Source organism: Pectinophora gossypiella, chromosome 24 (assembly GCF_024362695.1).
Source record: "Pectinophora gossypiella chromosome 24, ilPecGoss1.1, whole genome shotgun sequence".
In the NCBI taxonomy this organism is placed as follows: Eukaryota; Metazoa; Arthropoda; class Insecta; order Lepidoptera; family Gelechiidae; genus Pectinophora; species Pectinophora gossypiella.
In genome coordinates, this window is record NC_065427.1 from 10,002,044 (window position 1) to 10,019,821 (window position 17,778).

The following is a 17,778-nucleotide window of genomic DNA, read 5'->3' on the forward strand; positions in this document are numbered from 1 at the left end:
TACCCTTATGGTGACTCTTATGGTGAGAGTAAGTCCGTGTGTTGGCTTAATGACGGTAGATGGACCGAAAAAAAATCGCATGGACAGGAGGACCCGGTGGTGTAATGGTTAACACGCTTTCCCGGCATGGTAAGAGCTGCGGGTTCAAATACCGTCCGAGTCAGATTGTTTTTCGAATTAAAAAAAAATCTCTTTGTACGTCCATCTGGTCAAAAAGCCCCCCTTAATTTGAAGTCGGTTAAATAGGAGTTCTCTGATATTCCTACATGGCAAATATCTTTTTTTTTTCAGGAAAAGGACCCGCTAGACGAATACAACCAGACATTCGTGATCTCCGAAGCGGCCCACTGGGACTCACAGCAGCAGTTCAAGAAAACCAAGCCAATCGCCATCAAGGAGACGGATATAGGCGAAGGCTGGGTGCGTGTGGAGCTGGCGTGGGCGGTGCGTGTCTGGCTCGAGGGCCGCGAGCGGCTGCACACGCTGCATGTAGCCTGCAGAACTTGTCAGGTTGGCAACTTAACTATGTAGTTAATTTGATGACTAACTTGAATTATGTTACCTACTTTGTTTATTGATCTCGGATTATGTTATTAATTTAATATTAAGTATGTTTAGTATCCAATTTGTTTAGACTGATTTGACTTTGACTAATGTATTAATTTAATAATTTATAGGTAATTGGCTAATTTTTGAATATTTTTTTGTTATTATGTTGTCTAAATTGTTTTATATGCAATGATATCGATTTGGGATTGAATCCTGTAATGATACCATTTATTGTATAATGTAAATGTGAATAATTAATTAAATAAATAAATAAACTTGGTATATATGTCGTGGCCAGATCATAGAATTGACCATTTCATGAAATGATCGACCATTTCATGAAATGGTCGTATTTCATGAAATGGCCAACTTCAACTGACCATATCGTTTAAACGTCAGCGTTTAATGATATTTCCATCCACGTTTGGCCATATCATAAATGTAGGGTGTCCATGATAAGTGGTGTAATAAAAACGCGAAATAAGGTAGGAAATAATGTATTACTCTAGTACAAAGTACAAAAATGTTTAAAAGTCAAATAAAAATTAAAAAGTCATTTTCGATTAACGGAGTGTTGATGTAGTTGACATATACGCCGTAACTGCATCTCGCTTTGAAGTCGTCGTCATATTTTTTGACACTATTTCATGCCATTGGTCATCATTCAGTATACTTTTCGTGTGTAAGATAAACATACTGGCGGCGTAGGGGTGGCCCGCCGCACCCTAACCTACCGTTATGCCTTGTAAAAATTATAAAAAAAAGGATTATGATAATTTAAATTATGACAAAAACATTTATGCGTTTTAATAGAATCCCGTTTCAAGTAGTTAATGCCATCTGCGGCAAATCTACAATAAGTCACGTCAAAAAAAGAAACTTTACGGACAGTAGGATCGTTTATATTTTTCTTTTTTAAAATTAATATCTCTTCATTCGCAGTTTTAATTATATCACATTTTGAAATCCAATAATAGTCCATTGATTTACGTAGCGTGGTCACTCGACCTTCATTATTTGCCATATAACCTAAAAATAAAAATAAAGTTGCTGTCTACTGTTAATACGAGTTTTTCTTTTCACCTTAGTGTCAAAACATTGCTTCACTGCACTTTTATCTTGTATTTGCTCATTATTATTCGTATTATTCGCGTTCACACAAGAATAATTATTGTCCGCCGCCATTATGCAAAACATTAACAAAGCGACACCAGCGCCACTACCGGTGGATAATGTTACTATTTTACGATATGATCGCTAACGTTTGGCCATATCATGAAGTAATCATGCATTTAGTTGGTCATATCGTTAAACGTTTTGTGTTCATTGATCTGGCCAAACCACATCATGATGTGGCCAACGAATGTTGTTCTATTTCATGAAATACGACCATTTCATGAAATGGTCGATCATTTCATGAAATGATCAATTCTATGATATGGCCACGATATATACATACCTATATAAAGTCACGCGTTTCTGACAGAGGTGTATAGTAGTCACCCACTCCTTGCCAGCTATGTTTAACTCCCATGTAATAGGGAGCGAGCTTATTGCCATTAACCGGGTACAAATCTTAGAAACCACGTGGTATCAATGATCTATGATTCAAACATAAAGTCATTAAGTCGAATTCAGTGGTTAACAACACGCGTGTCATACATTGTTTTAAGTTTACGCGGTTATTATCATAATTAAAGCACATAATAACGCGTCAGTCATCCCGTGATCATGGCACTTGCAACAGTGTCGTAATATCGGCAGTCTCATATCCCCACTTAAACGCGGTAAGAACCCGTTATTATGTGCTTTAACACGCGTGTCCCTATGACTATATCCGAATTGGGGTAGTCAAAGGTGAGCTTTCTTTTAGACGAATATAACAGATTACAGAGGCTATAATGGTCGAGCCAACTGTGTTAGTGAAAACTGCACTTAACATTTTATAGCAAGTCCAGTAACATAAAAAATAAAGAAAAACTAACCTGAAAATTTATATTTCCAGTTACGCAAACCACCTCTATCATTCCAAAAGAAACACCGTCCGTTCCTCGTCCTGTACACCAAATACGCCGGCAAGAGACGCCGAGGGAGGGCTTTGGAATGCGGCCCGAAGACCACGGAGTGTTGTAGAGAACCTCTATACGTGAGCTTCAAAGACCTGGGCTGGGACGACTGGATCATCCGGCCCGCTGGTTACCACGCCTACTTCTGCAAAGGAAATTGTGCTGCCATCTCCAGCGTTACTCATACCAATAGTAACCATCATAATTTTATTAGGGTAAGTTGGAGTTCATTGTATTTTATATATCGTTATGGGTGGTTGAGGTACTTGTTGTCTGCCGAATCGAATGGTCTATGAAGCCCTTATCCGTTAGTTAGTCAACACTTTAGAAAAGTTCAAAAACTCTACCAGAAAGTACAAGATGAAATTCAAATTCAAAAATATCTTTATTCAGTAGGTAACATAATGTGGCTTCAAAATCGACCCCAAGATTTTCGTCGTAGGGCTAGACAGGAGGAATCTACCCTCATTGCCCGAGCACGCCCTCACTTACACACACGTACACACACGCACGCACACACACACACACACACACACACACACACACACACACACACAGACACATACACACACACATACACACATTATACAAACATTCTTTAATTGCTTATTTGTAAAACCTAAAGGTAACAAAACTTTCTTACCTATTTACTACTGTTATAGAAGAGCGGGGTCTCCTGGTACAGGCATATTTTGCTTAAAAGGAGGCTCCAGTAACTAGTTTAAGAAAAACATGTAAGAAAAGAAAATAAATACTTACTTTTTTTTTGACATAAGTAGTTAAACTTTGAATCGTCAATTTTTACATAACGAACGTCTCATCCGCTTAAAACTACTGCAGCTTCTCACAACCTGTATAGCCGTTAATTATTTTCGTTTTATTGTTAAATAAGCGGAGTTTGAAATGCTTTAACTGTATTTTTCTTTACAGAAATACTTCTACTCATTATCCGAGGAACGCAAAGCGGAATTCAGGCCGTGCTGTGCACCGACCACTTTCAGCTCACTGCAGCTTCTCTACATGGAGTCAAATGACACCATAACCCAGAAGACTTTACCAAACATGGTGGTAGAGTCGTGTGGCTGTATGTGACCTTGAAGTTTTTGTGATGGTAGACAATTTAGCTTCGTGTTTCGAAGGTTGAAGTGTAATAAAATGACAAAATGTGTTGGCCCAAGAAGAAAGTGAGTTGGTTAGAATGCCGCAAGCAGGGAATGCCATATCGTCGCTGACATCAATAACTCACTGAATTTTTTTGGCGAATCTGATGTGCACCTTTTTCTGTTGTCAATAAAGAGACAAATTCTTTCAGCACAAAAATGTAAATGCGCCAGTTTGCAAAGTCAGCCACAATATGAGGCAAATCTACACTAATGTTCAATTATACAGAGTTAATGACAACGTACCGAATACTCAGAAGCATGATTCAACTTATGATTCTCAGTTAATATCAAGTGGAATTCTCCAGTTGTCAGTACGGTGTCAATAACACCATGTATTAAAAAAAAACTTGACGGTAGATGGCGCTATTTTCTATTGTTGTTTATATTTTTTTCTAAAGCTTAAGCTACCTTTGGCATTGACATAGCTTTAGTTGGCTTATTTAAAACTACTTATACATTTTAAAAGTTACTTTAAAATTAAAATAAAATACTCCTCATAAAGAAAAAAAGAAAGAAAGTAGACTAGTAAAGTGGCCACATCGAAGCAATTCGAAAGCAAAATGCAATAAAAAAGCAATAATGCAATTTGACATTTGCGCATATAAATGTAAGTGCGCAATGCAATCAAATGTCAAATAGCAATATTGCTTTCTTAGATGAATTGCTTCGATGTGGCCATTTTAACCCCCCAGGGGGGGCTAAAAACGCCACGCCAACAAAATATTGATTTTTTAGATGAATTGCTCCAATATGGCCTTTTTAAAGCTCCTGTATAGAGTTATTGAATGAATAAAGAAAGTAAAATCTTGTATTGGAGAATACTCCACTACATTTCTCTACTAAAGTGAGATTTTTATTACTTTAGGCCGTCACCAACTATCGATGAACTTAAGTTTAAATGTGATATTGTAGTTAATCTCAATTTAAATTAGTTTAGTAGAAATTACTTAAACATTGTTGTGATTGAGTATAATTTAGAATAATTTAATACCAATGCATTTATGTTATTTATGTAGATTAAGTATAGTTTAGTATGGATTTTAAAATGCGTCGGTGATGGAAGGATGATTTATATTTCATTGTGATTTTTAATTTATAAAAAAGAAAGTTCTCACGGAAAACTGGACATTAAAATAAATCTTGACTTTTTATTAAGTAAACTTTTTTTTACTTTTTACAAACATATCAAACATTTTTCCCACATAGTCAAAAAGCCGGACAATGTCCGGACCGATGGCTAAAATCCGGATATGTCCGAAAGAACCAAGACCGATGGTGACCCTACTTAATTTTCACTTGTTTTTTTTTATGGTGAGAGCAAGTCCGTCCGGTCAAAAACTGTCCCCCCCCCCCCCTAAGTCAATAGGTATCGGATGGAATAAAACATAATTGACAAAAAAAAATATGTATATTAGGTAAATGTATAAAAAAAATCCTTCCAACATCATGCATATTGGAATCGTTATGTTCCCGTTAATGTAATGTAACAGTAAGTATGATAAATTATCAACTTTTATTATTAAGTACTTTATATGAACGCAAAATCTATACATAAAAATAAATCGTAATAGAATATACAAACCATAATGTATAAAAAAATATTATTCATGTTAAAAAAAATTCTATTCTGTTGTGTATTAAATAATTTAAAAATAAATTGTGGGACGGGGCATGATGGAGAACGATTATATTTTCTGTGATAACTTGTTTATTTTCAAGTTTTATTAATTTTATATATACGACTTTAAAAAAACAACCAACCGTTCCCTGTCAGAAAGAAAAAGAAAGAAAGTAAATATTTATTCGGCAAAAAATACGTAATTACATATTGTTAAAAAAAAAATACGTAATTACATATGGTAGTTAGTAATTCACAATAGAATTATAAATAATGCCGAAACGGCTGCAGCTCAGCCTAAAGTTCAGCAAATGCCTAGCTGTAACCAGATTATGGCGCTGATTTTCAGCAATCCTCTCTTCTCATTCGCTCTTTCTTTCACACAACTTAATGTTCCGTTTCATTCAGCCTACCATTTACATATTCGGTCATTCTGCTCAGTCTGTGTCCTCAGATTGACACTAAAAACAGCTTTACAATATTAGTCTACCACAACTCAGTCATTTGTCTTTTTTTATATAATTTATGTAGATTTTGCGTTTAGGTAGACTTTATTTTAAGTCGTTATATGTATAAGATTACGTTTTATGTTTTCGAATATTGTGTTATAGAAATTGTTCCTATAGAGTCGTAAGACCGAATGTTCTTTTAAAATCCAGACCCCATTGTTTAAATATTATGACTGGAAATCTCGGCGTTACGAGGTTATAGTATCTAAATTAAATGTAGTTTTGAAAATGTCACGTTGATATGTATAAAAATAACAAACATACTTAGATACACGAGCTCACGACTATATTACCGATTAGGGTAGTCAGGGGTAAAGGGATGTTAGGGAGCTCCGTAACCGTAACCGAAACTATCGGATATTCGATATAAAAATCATCCGTAACCGTATCCGAAATAAAAAAATCGGATAATATCGGATAGGGGCGGAGTCTAATTGAGACACGTTATGATAAGTTGTTTTGATCGGCTGGCTGCTGCCAGTGCCGACACACAAGCCGCGCGCATTGTTTGTTTTTTTCTTCTTTTGTCGTCATAAACGTATTTGTATTTTACTTTTGAAATTCCTTAAGAAAATAATATCCCTAACTGAAACCAACGGCTAATCCGAAATTATGTATGATCCGTATCCATAACAGTACTTATCCGAAAATTCACAACATCTCTGAGGGGTACATCCATCGCAAGATGAACTAAGTACCCACATCTCACCGAGCTTGGTGAGCCGCATCGCCGTCTATGATGTAAAAATATAATAACATAATAATACGTCCCACATCCGGAGCACGAAGCATATTTACCAAGATATGCTCTATTCTGGATTGGTGAAAAGGTTTCCGGAGAGACAGCCAGACCCGTTAACTGAGAATCGAACGCAGGACTTCTGCTTTGGTGGTCTCTAGCTATTAAACCCCAGAAGTCGTATTTTCTCATAGAATTATTTTATAAAATTGTTGAATATTAAAACTAGGGACACTGTTTATCTTGTATGCATTTTTGATGTACTTAAAAAGTCAAATGAACCATTTTTTTTAAAGAACACCATTATAGGCAGTGTCTCAGTATTATAGATATTAAGTTATGTTTAAATGTGTGAAGATTTTTATACGAAAAGATTAAAATATAGATTATAAAAGCTGAAAAAATATATTAATATTACATTTCATATGATTTATATCGATTTTCTTTTTTTTTCACTTACCTTTTCCTTAATTTAACATAACTATGTAATATGACTAACTAACACACCACACATAATTAGGTACATACACAGACACACACCTAACACTGCGCCCAATACACCATATCTCACATAACTATGTGTATGAGAATAGTTGTTCTGCCATTCAACTGATTATTAAAAAAAAACCAATAGTTACTTCATGTGTGACTTCAAAATACTTTGAATTGTAGATCTGTTTACCCTATTAGGGATCAAGAGCGTGAATTTGTGTATGTAGGTAACATAAAAGATGGCGGAAATCTATCCAGGATTATTTACATGATTCTATAGTCTTTGCTTACCCCGGTGGGAAATAGGCGTGAGTTTATGTATGTATGTATGTATTATTTACATGATGGTTTTCAAAAAAGTGGTTTTATTAGAGTGAAATAAAAAAAAACATATTAATCGGCACAACATCGTTTACTATACAAAGCAACAGATCACAAATGCGTCAACAGACCGCAGACAATATAAATAGTTATCTCTTATCACTACACATGCAAGCGTCTATATTTACTACAATACTTTCTAGGCACTTCATCGTAGGCTCCTAGCATGAAGCCCGCATATCAACAATTACATTGGTACATTTACCATTGGACCAATTATATTGGTACATTTTCCAATGAAGCAATTATATTGGTACATTTACCATTGGACCAATTATATTGGTACATTTTCCAATGAAGCAATTATATTGGTACATTTTCCAATGAAGCAATTATATTGGTACATTTACCAATGAACCAATTATATTGGTACATTATCCAATGAGACAAGTATATTGGTACATTTACCATTGAATCAATTATTTTGGTACATTTAACAAGAAACCAAATGTATTGGTATAAGTACTTACTAACTAACCAATTATATCCTACATATATCGCGCGCATTATGCGAGCTCCATGTTGTGGCTATTTCTATAAAGGGGGCCTAACCAAGATGCATTAGCTTTCGTGAAAGCAACGCTTAGCCAACGAAACAAAGCTACACGAACGGAAATATACGTGATTATCAAGAGTGAATAACGTCTCGCGTGACAATTCGTAAGCTTACATCAAATCGAAATATTTTTATTTATATAGTTTGTATCATTCGCTTTAACGTATGAATCCGAATGCGAAAAACTATGTCTGTTAGGCCCACTAGAGTTTTAAACGTATGTTCCTCTCCGGCCCTAATAGCTATTACGTGTGGGTTTGAGTATGTTTGTGCGTTTTCCAAAAATAGAAGAAAAAATAGAAAGTAAACTGTCAAACCCAAACCTTGTGTAACTTCTTTTAGTCAACAAAGATTATTATTATTATTTTGTATGTCATTTCAAAAAAATCCGGACTTTCAGGACTATGGAGTGGCTGACTTTTGGATGTTAAACTGTGCAAAATAAAATTAAAAATAATGATTTATGGTCATTAAAAACTAACCAGAACATAACACTTCTTTACGTAACACAATTATTTCCAAACACAAGTTCAAATCGTCTACTTTTCAAATAATCTTATAATTAATATATTATTATTAAAGGTGTATTAATTATTTACTAAACAAATAATTATAATAATTTATACATCACAGAAAATCAGGATACTAGTGTCCAATTTATTAAAAAAAAAATAAAGAAAGTAAGTAAACAAAATGCGTAAGACGGATGAAGGCCGTCATCTGTTAAAAAAGTCAATATAAACATTTTTCTTTTTATCTAGGACGGAAATAAAAATGTAATTTAAAAAAAATATAATATTAGGTTACTCAAAAGTGTTTTTTATAAAACAACCAAAATATTATTTCTAAAAGAAATGGCACTATAATATTACAGAAAATATATTTTTCATTTAATAACTCGTAAACAGGCATTTTGTTTTTTTTTTTAAAAAAACGGAAGATATTTGAAAAATTGGACAATGTTAATTGACTACTTTTATGACTAACTAAGGGCTTTTATCCGCTGAAAGTATGGCGCCATTTAATACAATATGTCAAAAATAGCACAAGACAAGTTGCAATACGTTTTTTTCGCTTTTTTGATTATTTTTCGGAAAGAGGAACCTCGGTTTAATTTTCATTCTTTTTAAACTTACTTTTTCTAATTTGCTTCGTTTACATTATTGAGCATATTACATTATGTTAGACGTGTTTGAATGGTTCTTAAAAAAGCAAAAATATGAATTTGGTCTTTTGAGTAAAAAGAAAAAAAAACCTAGTGTTGCCACTTGCCACTTTTACTATTTATATTGTTTTTTTAATAATATTGTGCTACATGGCGACACATATCGATAGCCCAACCTAAACAAATAAAATAGCTATCTTAAATTACGTCTTAACATCTAATAATGCATCTAATAACACTTTTGGAATGATTTAGATACTCACAAGCCTTGGTTACATAATTTTGGCCTAGTACAGTATTATAAATATTTTAAAAATACAATATTTGTGACTTCAAAGTCAAACCGATTTAATAAAAAAGAAAAAAAAACATGTTTTTAAATTGACAACATTAGATATTTTAACACGTAATCCTAAAATTATAAGTGTTGCCATTTGTGACAATTTACTTTATTATTGCAAAATTTCATAACGAAATCACAAACCTAATTTTTTTAACGCTTTTGTTTTTCAGAAGGTCCTTTTAACAGACAATGTAAAAACTTTTTTAAAACACATTATTATCACGATAATTAAATATTTAAAGCAATTTTTTTTGTGTTATTGCTCGAAAAGCACCAGGTTCAATAAATACTTTTATATAAAAATTATACACAAAATTATAGTAAGTATCTTTGATATCAATTTAAGGGGATCCATAATAATTTATGTTATATTTATGTATCTAAAATAAAATCTATACCTAACTGTATGTCAGATTTTCATCCCAGTACAGTAATACAGAATTACATTTACAAAGTTACCAAAAAAAAAAGAAAAATGTGCCAAAACTCATTTAAAATTCAACTATAAAAATATAAAATAATATCGATATTTTAAAATTGTTTTGTAACATGAAAAATATAAAAAATAACAGATTTTAACTTAATATTAAAAATTATATACATCAACGCGGAAAACATTTACATTATGCTTTGTTAGATGAGTGCAGTGCAGTGATATAGTTCACTGGTTTACATAGAAGGTCTTACACAACATGCTGATAACTGTCTGATTGCCTATCCATAATTTATCTGGCAGATTATCTCACACAACTAATATTTACGTAATATACCGGGTGAATATGTATTCACTGTACAACATTTATTTTTACACCTTTTGTTTTCTGGATATTTAAAAAAGAAGCACTAGGTATTATTTGTGACTATTTAACTTATCACATAATTTTGCTTTTGTGACGTCTTATATTAATAAATACATTTCTGTCCACTTAAAATTAAATTCTCTTTTAAGGTCTAATACTTTCATATTTTTTCGTTACGTCATATCACTTTCTAGATTCTATAAAACATTTTAAATATCTTACCTATTCTCAGAAGGCAAGGAAATAATAGTTAATAAATATATATAGTTGTTTCATCAACAAATTATAATAAATCGAGCGAAACGAAACGGATTCAAAAAATAATTAAGGGGTCGATTTTAAAAACCACAAAAAACCTTTTTAACTTTCCGCAAAGGAACAAAGTTCTTGGTCACACTGTTAAAATAAAAAGAATAATCATTCGAAAAGTTTCGAATTTGGAATTAATCAATTATACTCTTTTTTTCAAGTCTCAGGGTTTCGACGGCACGTTGAAACAATTCATCTAAAAAGCAATATTGATAATTAAGTGCGTAATTTCCACAAATGTTAGCATGCTTTCTTACAATTGAATTGCTTCAATGTGGCCGTTTTAACCCCCTGTTAATAATATTTTTATTGACTGTACGGGTCTGTGTCCCTTGACTTATAGGGATTCATTGTTACAACAACCTCACTGAACATAGTAACTGGTTATTTCAACAAACCTGATGGTGTATGGTGACCATCATTTGTCGCCTGAGGTGGTCAGTTTTGCTGTCTCGCTGTCTGTAGGGGGCGCTGGCTCGGATGCTTGTACCTATACAAAAAAAAAATGCTTACAAATAAAAAAAAAATTGAAAGCCAAAAAGAAGCTGTTGGTTGTCTTCTTTTTTGCGTTGCAAAGGTGATAGCAAATAAATACAATATGAAAACTTAAACTTAAAAAATACGAATATTTTCTATTCTTTGATAATATTTTATATTATAATTTGCTAATGGAATTTTCATATTTTGCTAAAGGGACGAAAACATAGCCTAAAAAATGTTTTTTTTTTTTTGACAAAAAGTTAAGTAAATATACACTTCTTTTCATTCAGCATTTTTTTTATTTCACCGCGACTAACGATCTACTTACAAAGAAGTTAGGGTTAAAATAAAATTTAAGAAAGAAGAAAAAAATCTAAGTACTTATAATAACGTTTGCCAATAAAACCGTGAATATTTTCTTAATCCGCTTTTTGTCGAATTTTCGTCTGATTTCCCCCTTTCGGGATTGCTGTCCTACGATTAACTGATCGTGGGACACCCTGTATAAATTAGAACGCGTGTTCGTACATAACAAATACTTTATTGCAAACACAGGAAATACAAAACAAAAGAGAAGTAGAAAGTGTACAGTAGGAGGGCCTTATTGCTAAGTAGCAATCTTGATCAAATACCTTGATGAGCATGGGCATCGGCGTGGTGGGGGGCGCGGGCCGCGTGGCGGGGGTGAGTGCGCCGGAGTTCACGTCCTCTATCGCCTTGCGGAGCTGCACGAGATAATTTACAATACAATATAAAAACATTTTATTGCACTTCAAATAAATATTAAAAAATAAACAATCAACAAGAAGGAAGAAAAAAGAAAAAAAGAGAAGTTATAGGATTTTGTTTTATTTTTTTCTCTCCATGATCATAACACGTTAGTAGTAAATTATAGCATAGAAGAAAAAAGAAAAAAAGAGAAGTTATAGGATTTTGTTTTATTTTTTTCTCTCCATGATCATAACACGTTAGTAGTAAATTATAGCATAGAAGTAAACAAACACATAAACAGTTCATATATATTTCGTGGCCAGATCTTAGATTGATGATTATGCATTAAATTCATTCAATTCATTCAAAATATTTATTTCGGAAACTAGTCCATATTTTGTGTTAGTAACAAAAAGCTTAACCTAGTATTAATAACATTTTTTTTTTTGACGTGACTTATTGTAGATTTGCCGCAGATGGTATTAACTACTTGGCCGGACAAATGGGGAGCGCTGAAGGCTCACAACCGGTAGGGGGTCGATAGCGATAAGCGCTGAATGAGGGAAATCGTCGACCACGCCGGCGAGGTCGGTATCGGGGTCCTAGTGTTAATAACAGATTCGAAAGACGACAACATAAAAATAAACTACGAGTATGTGAGGCCGGCCCGAGTCACCAAAGCCGCGGGCAGCTATGTAACAGCGTGCAATCGCACCCAGCGGTTCAGCAGCAGCGAGTCGTGCCGTAATTGGATTGAAATCCGTCGATTTTAGTAGATTATTGTTTAAAACCTAGTTTATATTCTGTGTTGGTTTTGTGAAAAGGTGGTGTATGTTTGTATTTTTCGATGAACCTACCTCCTTAATAGACACGACTCCGATAAGACGACCTATTGCGGTGACGTAAGCTCGCTTCACGCCCAATGTCGAGAACAGCGAATGGACCTGTGTATACAAAGCAAAATGTAAATATTATTCAGGGTCTTTAAGTATTTTCTTTTCTTTTATTTTTTATTTCTATCTGATATGGATGTAAAATTGTCCGAAATAAAGTATATTTTATTTTATAAATTTTATTTTAGTGATAAAATTAAATAAATATACTTTATATAATAAAAATATACTTATAAATAAAATATACTTTTGTAAGCAAAATAACTAAATTAATTCAAATAAATAAATGCTCGGGCACAAATTAGAAAATATTTTAATGAAAATTAACCATTTACAAATTATTGAAATTATGACGTCACCGAACTACAATATTCCGCGCTAAGAATTTCACACAACCACTCCGTAGCACGTGTCGAGTCAAAGTGAGTGCCGCGCTCGGCTCCCGCTTCGATGCGGCCTAGAGTTGGCCACATTCGATGATCGGTTGGCCAACTAGCTGTCACTTGGGGTTGGCGATGCTACAGCAGCGCCATCTAGTTTTGACCTCATCCCTAACACTTTTTTATATATATTTTTTTTGATGTCACCATCGTAACGAAAACTTTGGGGAATGATTCAGACTGTGAGTATGAGTTGATATCAATTGGAATTTCCTATTGGAAAATTCATTTTAATGTTTTTTTTTTATTATTTTCAGACCCATATTAAGCTACATACAGTGGAATGTGTTTAACCAACAGCGGGACGTGTTTAGCCAACAGCAGGACGTGTTTGGCCAACAGTGGGATGTGTTTGGCCAACAGTGGGATGTGTTTGGCCAACATTGGAAGTATTTGGCCAACAGTGGGATGTGTTTGGCCAACAGTGAAAGGTGTTTGGTCAACAGTGGGATGTGTTTGGCCAACAGTGGGAAGTGTTTACCTTAAGCAGCGAGGTCCTCTCGACGAGTTGGAAGGGCGCGGGGTCGATGTGGCAGATGTACAGATTCTCATCTTCATACTCTGATTCGTCGTGTTGCTGTAATCGAAATCAATATTGTGTAAGTAACCAAAATATACACAGACACGCTTGGATCACCCTGAGTCGAGGTTCACGATTCAGGGCACCCTCAGGCCTGTTGTCTTCAATTTTGTACCAGCGAGAGCCCCCAGCGCTAAGTAATTAATGCCATTTACGGTAAATGTACATTATGTCACTTAAAAAACATGCTTGGTGTCTGTTTGGTGTAGACCTTTTGGTGTTTCTTTTCTCGTGTGGGTTGTGAGATCGATGACCGATGATCAACCCTTGTCAGGGTTACTATTGAGTCGCCAAAGACCCAAAGGAATGTGTGGGTAGAGGCCTACGGTTATTTAAGACTAAAGTAACCCAGAGGGGGTGAAGTCTGCGCCCGATAAGAATTGGTGCGGGGGGGGGGGGGAGAATTACTGTTCTATACGAAATAATACTATTTCTTTATAGGGTGTCAATATTGACTCCTTACCGAATGCTGAGGGGGATGATTCAGGTCATGATTTCGAGTTAATATCAAGTGGATTTTTCCGCCGCCAAATTCATGTTTAGTTTGTTTTTTTTTTTAATTAATTTCATTTCCATACTTTTCGATGGAAAATTCCACTTGATATCAACTCAGGATCATGAGCTGAATCATCATTAACACCCTGTACGGCGTTAGATGTACGCACATTGTCCCTTCTTCTCGCTATTTGCAGCATGCGATCGAAATCCACTTCTTTTGCCATCTCCAGCTGCTCCCAGGTCTTCTGGTCTTCCGGAGACATGTCGCACACGCGCTCACGGGGCTAGACAGGGAGAGCGGAGTTAGTTAATGAGACAGATAAAGGGAAATAGGCGAAAAAAATCATACTAATATTTGTATCAATATATCACGTTGGTCTAACAGTAAGCTCGGTGAGGTGTGGGTACTTAGTTCAACCCCAATTGGGAGTGAGTATAGTCGTGATGATACCATGATAGAAAGGAGTCCTCTGTCGGATTTACAGAATAGTACATTCTATCAGACTTCAACTCACCAATTGAACCTTCTTATTGATTGATGGGCTTCTTGGCAGACTCCCGAGCTGGTCTGGTAGACCTCCCTCCACGTCTGGTAGGAGAGACGACCTCTTGAAGATCGCTTCAAATGCCGCGCGGATTCTAGAAAGAGTAACAACTCAGCTTTGATTTTTTTTAAATAATATTGGCACGCTAAGCCGTTGGTCCCGCTACTAGTCCAAACACCTTCACCAACCCGCAGTGGAGCAGGTCTGTGCCCAGCAGTGGGACGTGTACAAGCTGTTTATGTTATGTATGTAATATTGGCTCGCGTTTGACCACAATCTCACCTGATGGTAAGTGACGATGAGGTCTGGGGTGGATCACGCTTAGCAAATGCCTATTCATTCCACCCTTGAAGACTCCCAGAACATAACGAGTTGGAAAAACAGACGACGGCAGACAGTTTATTAAGTAGTTCTTTTTAATACGTCATAAATCATAAACCGCAATTTATCTTTCAGTCAATCAACTTAATCTATATCTACAGGTTCTAAAAAATATGAGCGATAATAGGTACTGAAGGACGTGGTTCTAGCAACGAAAAGTCTAATCTAGTCTAGTCTAGTAGTGTGTGTGTGTGTGTGTGCGCGTGCGTTTGTGTGTATGCGCGTGTGTGTGTGTGTGTGTAGTTTAGTGAAATCTAGTCAAGTCCAGTAGTGTGTGTATGTGCGTGTGTGTGTGTGTGTGTGTATATGTGTGTGTGTGTGTGTGTGTGTGTGTGTAGTTTAGTGAAATCTAGTCAAGTCTAGTAGTGTGTGTGTGTGTGTGTGTAGTTTAGTGAAATCTAGTCAAGTCTAGTAGTGTGTGTGTGTGTGTGTGTGTGTGTGTGTGTAGTTTAGTGAAATCTAGTCAAGTCTAGTAGTGTGTGTGTGTGTGTGTGTGTGTGTGTGTGTGGGTGTGTGTGTGTGTGGTTTAGTGAAATCTAGTCAAGTCTAGTAGTGTGTGTGTGTGTGTGTGTGTGTGTGTGTGTGTGTGTGTGTGTGTGTGTGTGTAGTTTAGTGAAATCTAGTCAAGTCTAGTAGTGTGTGTGTGTGTGTAGTTTAGTGAAATCTAGTCAAGTCTAGTAGTGTGTGTGTGTGTGTGTGTGTGTGTGTGTGTGTGTGTGTGTGTGTAGTTTAGTGAAATCTAGTCAAGTCTAGTAGTGTGTGTGTGTGTGTGTGTGTGTGTGTGTGTGTGCGCGCGTGCGTGCGTGCGTGTGTGAGTGCGTGCGTGCATGTGTGTGTCTAGTATAGTCTAGCCTTAGTCTAGTCTAATTCTTTTTCTGGAATGTCGAACATCCTCATGTTACCTGGTTTCAGCTCCAGTGACAGTTGTGTACACGGAGGGCGGGGGGGACAGGGGCGTCTGCGGAACCCCAGGGCTCACCAGCCCGCGGGTCAGAGTAAACGAGTTGGTCTTCTTCAGGATCGACTTCGGACGGAAGAGTTGACCTGGTGCTGGAGGGAGATAGGAGGAAATAATTACATCCCATCAACAGACAGGTTTACTATAATAAATATAACTGGTATACTATAAAAAAGCTTAAAAGAAGGCATCAGCCTCTAGCTGATTGTATTTTGTTTGTTGCCAATAAAACATTATTTTATTTTATTTATTCTTCTTCTTTGCTAGTCGATGGCGATCGATACTAAATTTTTGCTGACCAATAATTGGCCACGCTTACTGCATTGTCAGTGGCTGCGTATAGGTCTTTAATAGTGCAGGTGTTAGGGCACTTAGGACAGCACAAAAGGTGAGCCATAGTTTGTGGTGATACTCCACACTCGCAATCATCGCAACCATCAACCAGATACCAGATTTTATTTATTTATAAATATTTATTTTATAGTAGGTATCCGACAAAAAAGTATGCCATCTCCCTAGCATTATCCCGTTTTTGACAGGGTCCGCTTACCTAACCTGAAGATTTGACAGGTCCGGTTTTGTACAGAAGCGACTGCCTGTCTGACCTTCCAACCCGCGAAGGGAAAACGCGTTTCTCGGTAATGTGGGTTTCCTCACGCCGTTTTCCCTGACCGATAGTCATTTATGATCCAAATATGAATTCAAACACAAATTCGACAATCATTAGTTTAGAAAAAAAAATGTGTTAATATAAAACATATGATTGATTTTTAGTCATAGTAGACTGGCTTCTATTTCTAGATTAGCATTTTATAACTTATCTTTGACCTAGTCAAACACCCTATTGTGCGGGGAGATCTAAAAAGGCCTCTGCAAAGCAATTCATCTAAAAAACAATATAGAAATTTGACGTTTGCGCGTATTCAAATTCAAATTCAAAAATATCTTTATTCAGTAGGTAACATAGTTACACTTTGAATCGTCAATTTTTACATAACGAACGTCTCATCCGCCTAAAACTACTGCAGCTTCTCACAACCTGTATAGCCGGGGAAAAGAAGCTGCAAGAAAAACCTCGGCCCAGGGCCCTAGACGTTCTTTAAAAAAATAAAAAATAAACATAAAATATTTTTATACAATTGAGTAATTTAGCTGCCTAATATCAGTTCTCAGACAGTTAATCCCATGCATACATATCTTCTAAATAATCTCTAACTTAAAAATAAAAATAAGTGCTCAATGGCCCCGATTCCTGCAGACACCTACTTACTAATATTAATTTAAGTTACACCTGTCATTTTCTTATCCGCCGAAAAGGAAAGGGACGGATGATTGATAGCTCTTAATTTTAAGAAGAATGAGTAAATGAATTGAGGAGCTCGGTGGCGCAGCGGTTAATGCGCTCGGTCTGCGATTGTTGAAGTTAAGCAACTTTTGCAAAGGCCGGTCATAGGATGGGTGACCACAAAAAAAAAAGTTTTCATCTCGAGCTCCTCCGTGCTTCGGAAGGCACGTTAAGCCGTTGGTACCGGCTGCATTAGCAGTCGTTAATAATCACCAATCCGCACTGGGCCCGCGTGGTGGTTTAAGGCCCGATCTACC

General features: G+C 35.7%; 2 protein-coding genes across 7 annotated transcripts in view; one reads left to right on the forward strand and one right to left on the reverse strand.

Annotated features, from left to right (window-relative positions):
- LOC126377748 (inhibin beta A chain) overlaps positions 1 to 7,077 on the forward strand; it is a 31,021-nt gene extending 23,944 nt beyond the window's left edge. The window contains exons 3-5 of the mRNA XM_050025557.1: positions 292 to 510; positions 2,555 to 2,830; positions 3,546 to 7,077. Of these exons, the coding sequence (XP_049881514.1) occupies positions 292 to 510; positions 2,555 to 2,830; positions 3,546 to 3,707 (657 nt within the window). The 3' untranslated portion in view covers positions 3,708 to 7,077. The remainder of the gene's footprint in view (positions 1 to 291; positions 511 to 2,554; positions 2,831 to 3,545) is intronic.
- Positions 7,078 to 7,529: 452 nt separating this feature from the next.
- LOC126377721 (chloride channel protein 2) overlaps positions 7,530 to 17,778 on the reverse strand; it is an 89,717-nt gene continuing 79,468 nt past the window's right edge. For all 6 annotated transcript variants that reach the window (XM_050025511.1, XM_050025506.1, XM_050025505.1 and 3 more), the window contains 7 exons: positions 16,121 to 16,268; positions 14,808 to 14,931; positions 14,460 to 14,576; positions 13,696 to 13,791; positions 12,739 to 12,825; positions 11,803 to 11,895; positions 7,530 to 11,180 (listed from right to left, as the gene is read on the reverse strand). In XM_050025511.1, the coding sequence (XP_049881468.1) occupies positions 11,109 to 11,180; positions 11,803 to 11,895; positions 12,739 to 12,825; positions 13,696 to 13,791; positions 14,460 to 14,576; positions 14,808 to 14,931; positions 16,121 to 16,268 (737 nt within the window). In that variant the 3' untranslated portion in view covers positions 7,530 to 11,108. The remainder of the gene's footprint in view (positions 11,181 to 11,802; positions 11,896 to 12,738; positions 12,826 to 13,695; positions 13,792 to 14,459; positions 14,577 to 14,807; positions 14,932 to 16,120; positions 16,269 to 17,778) is intronic.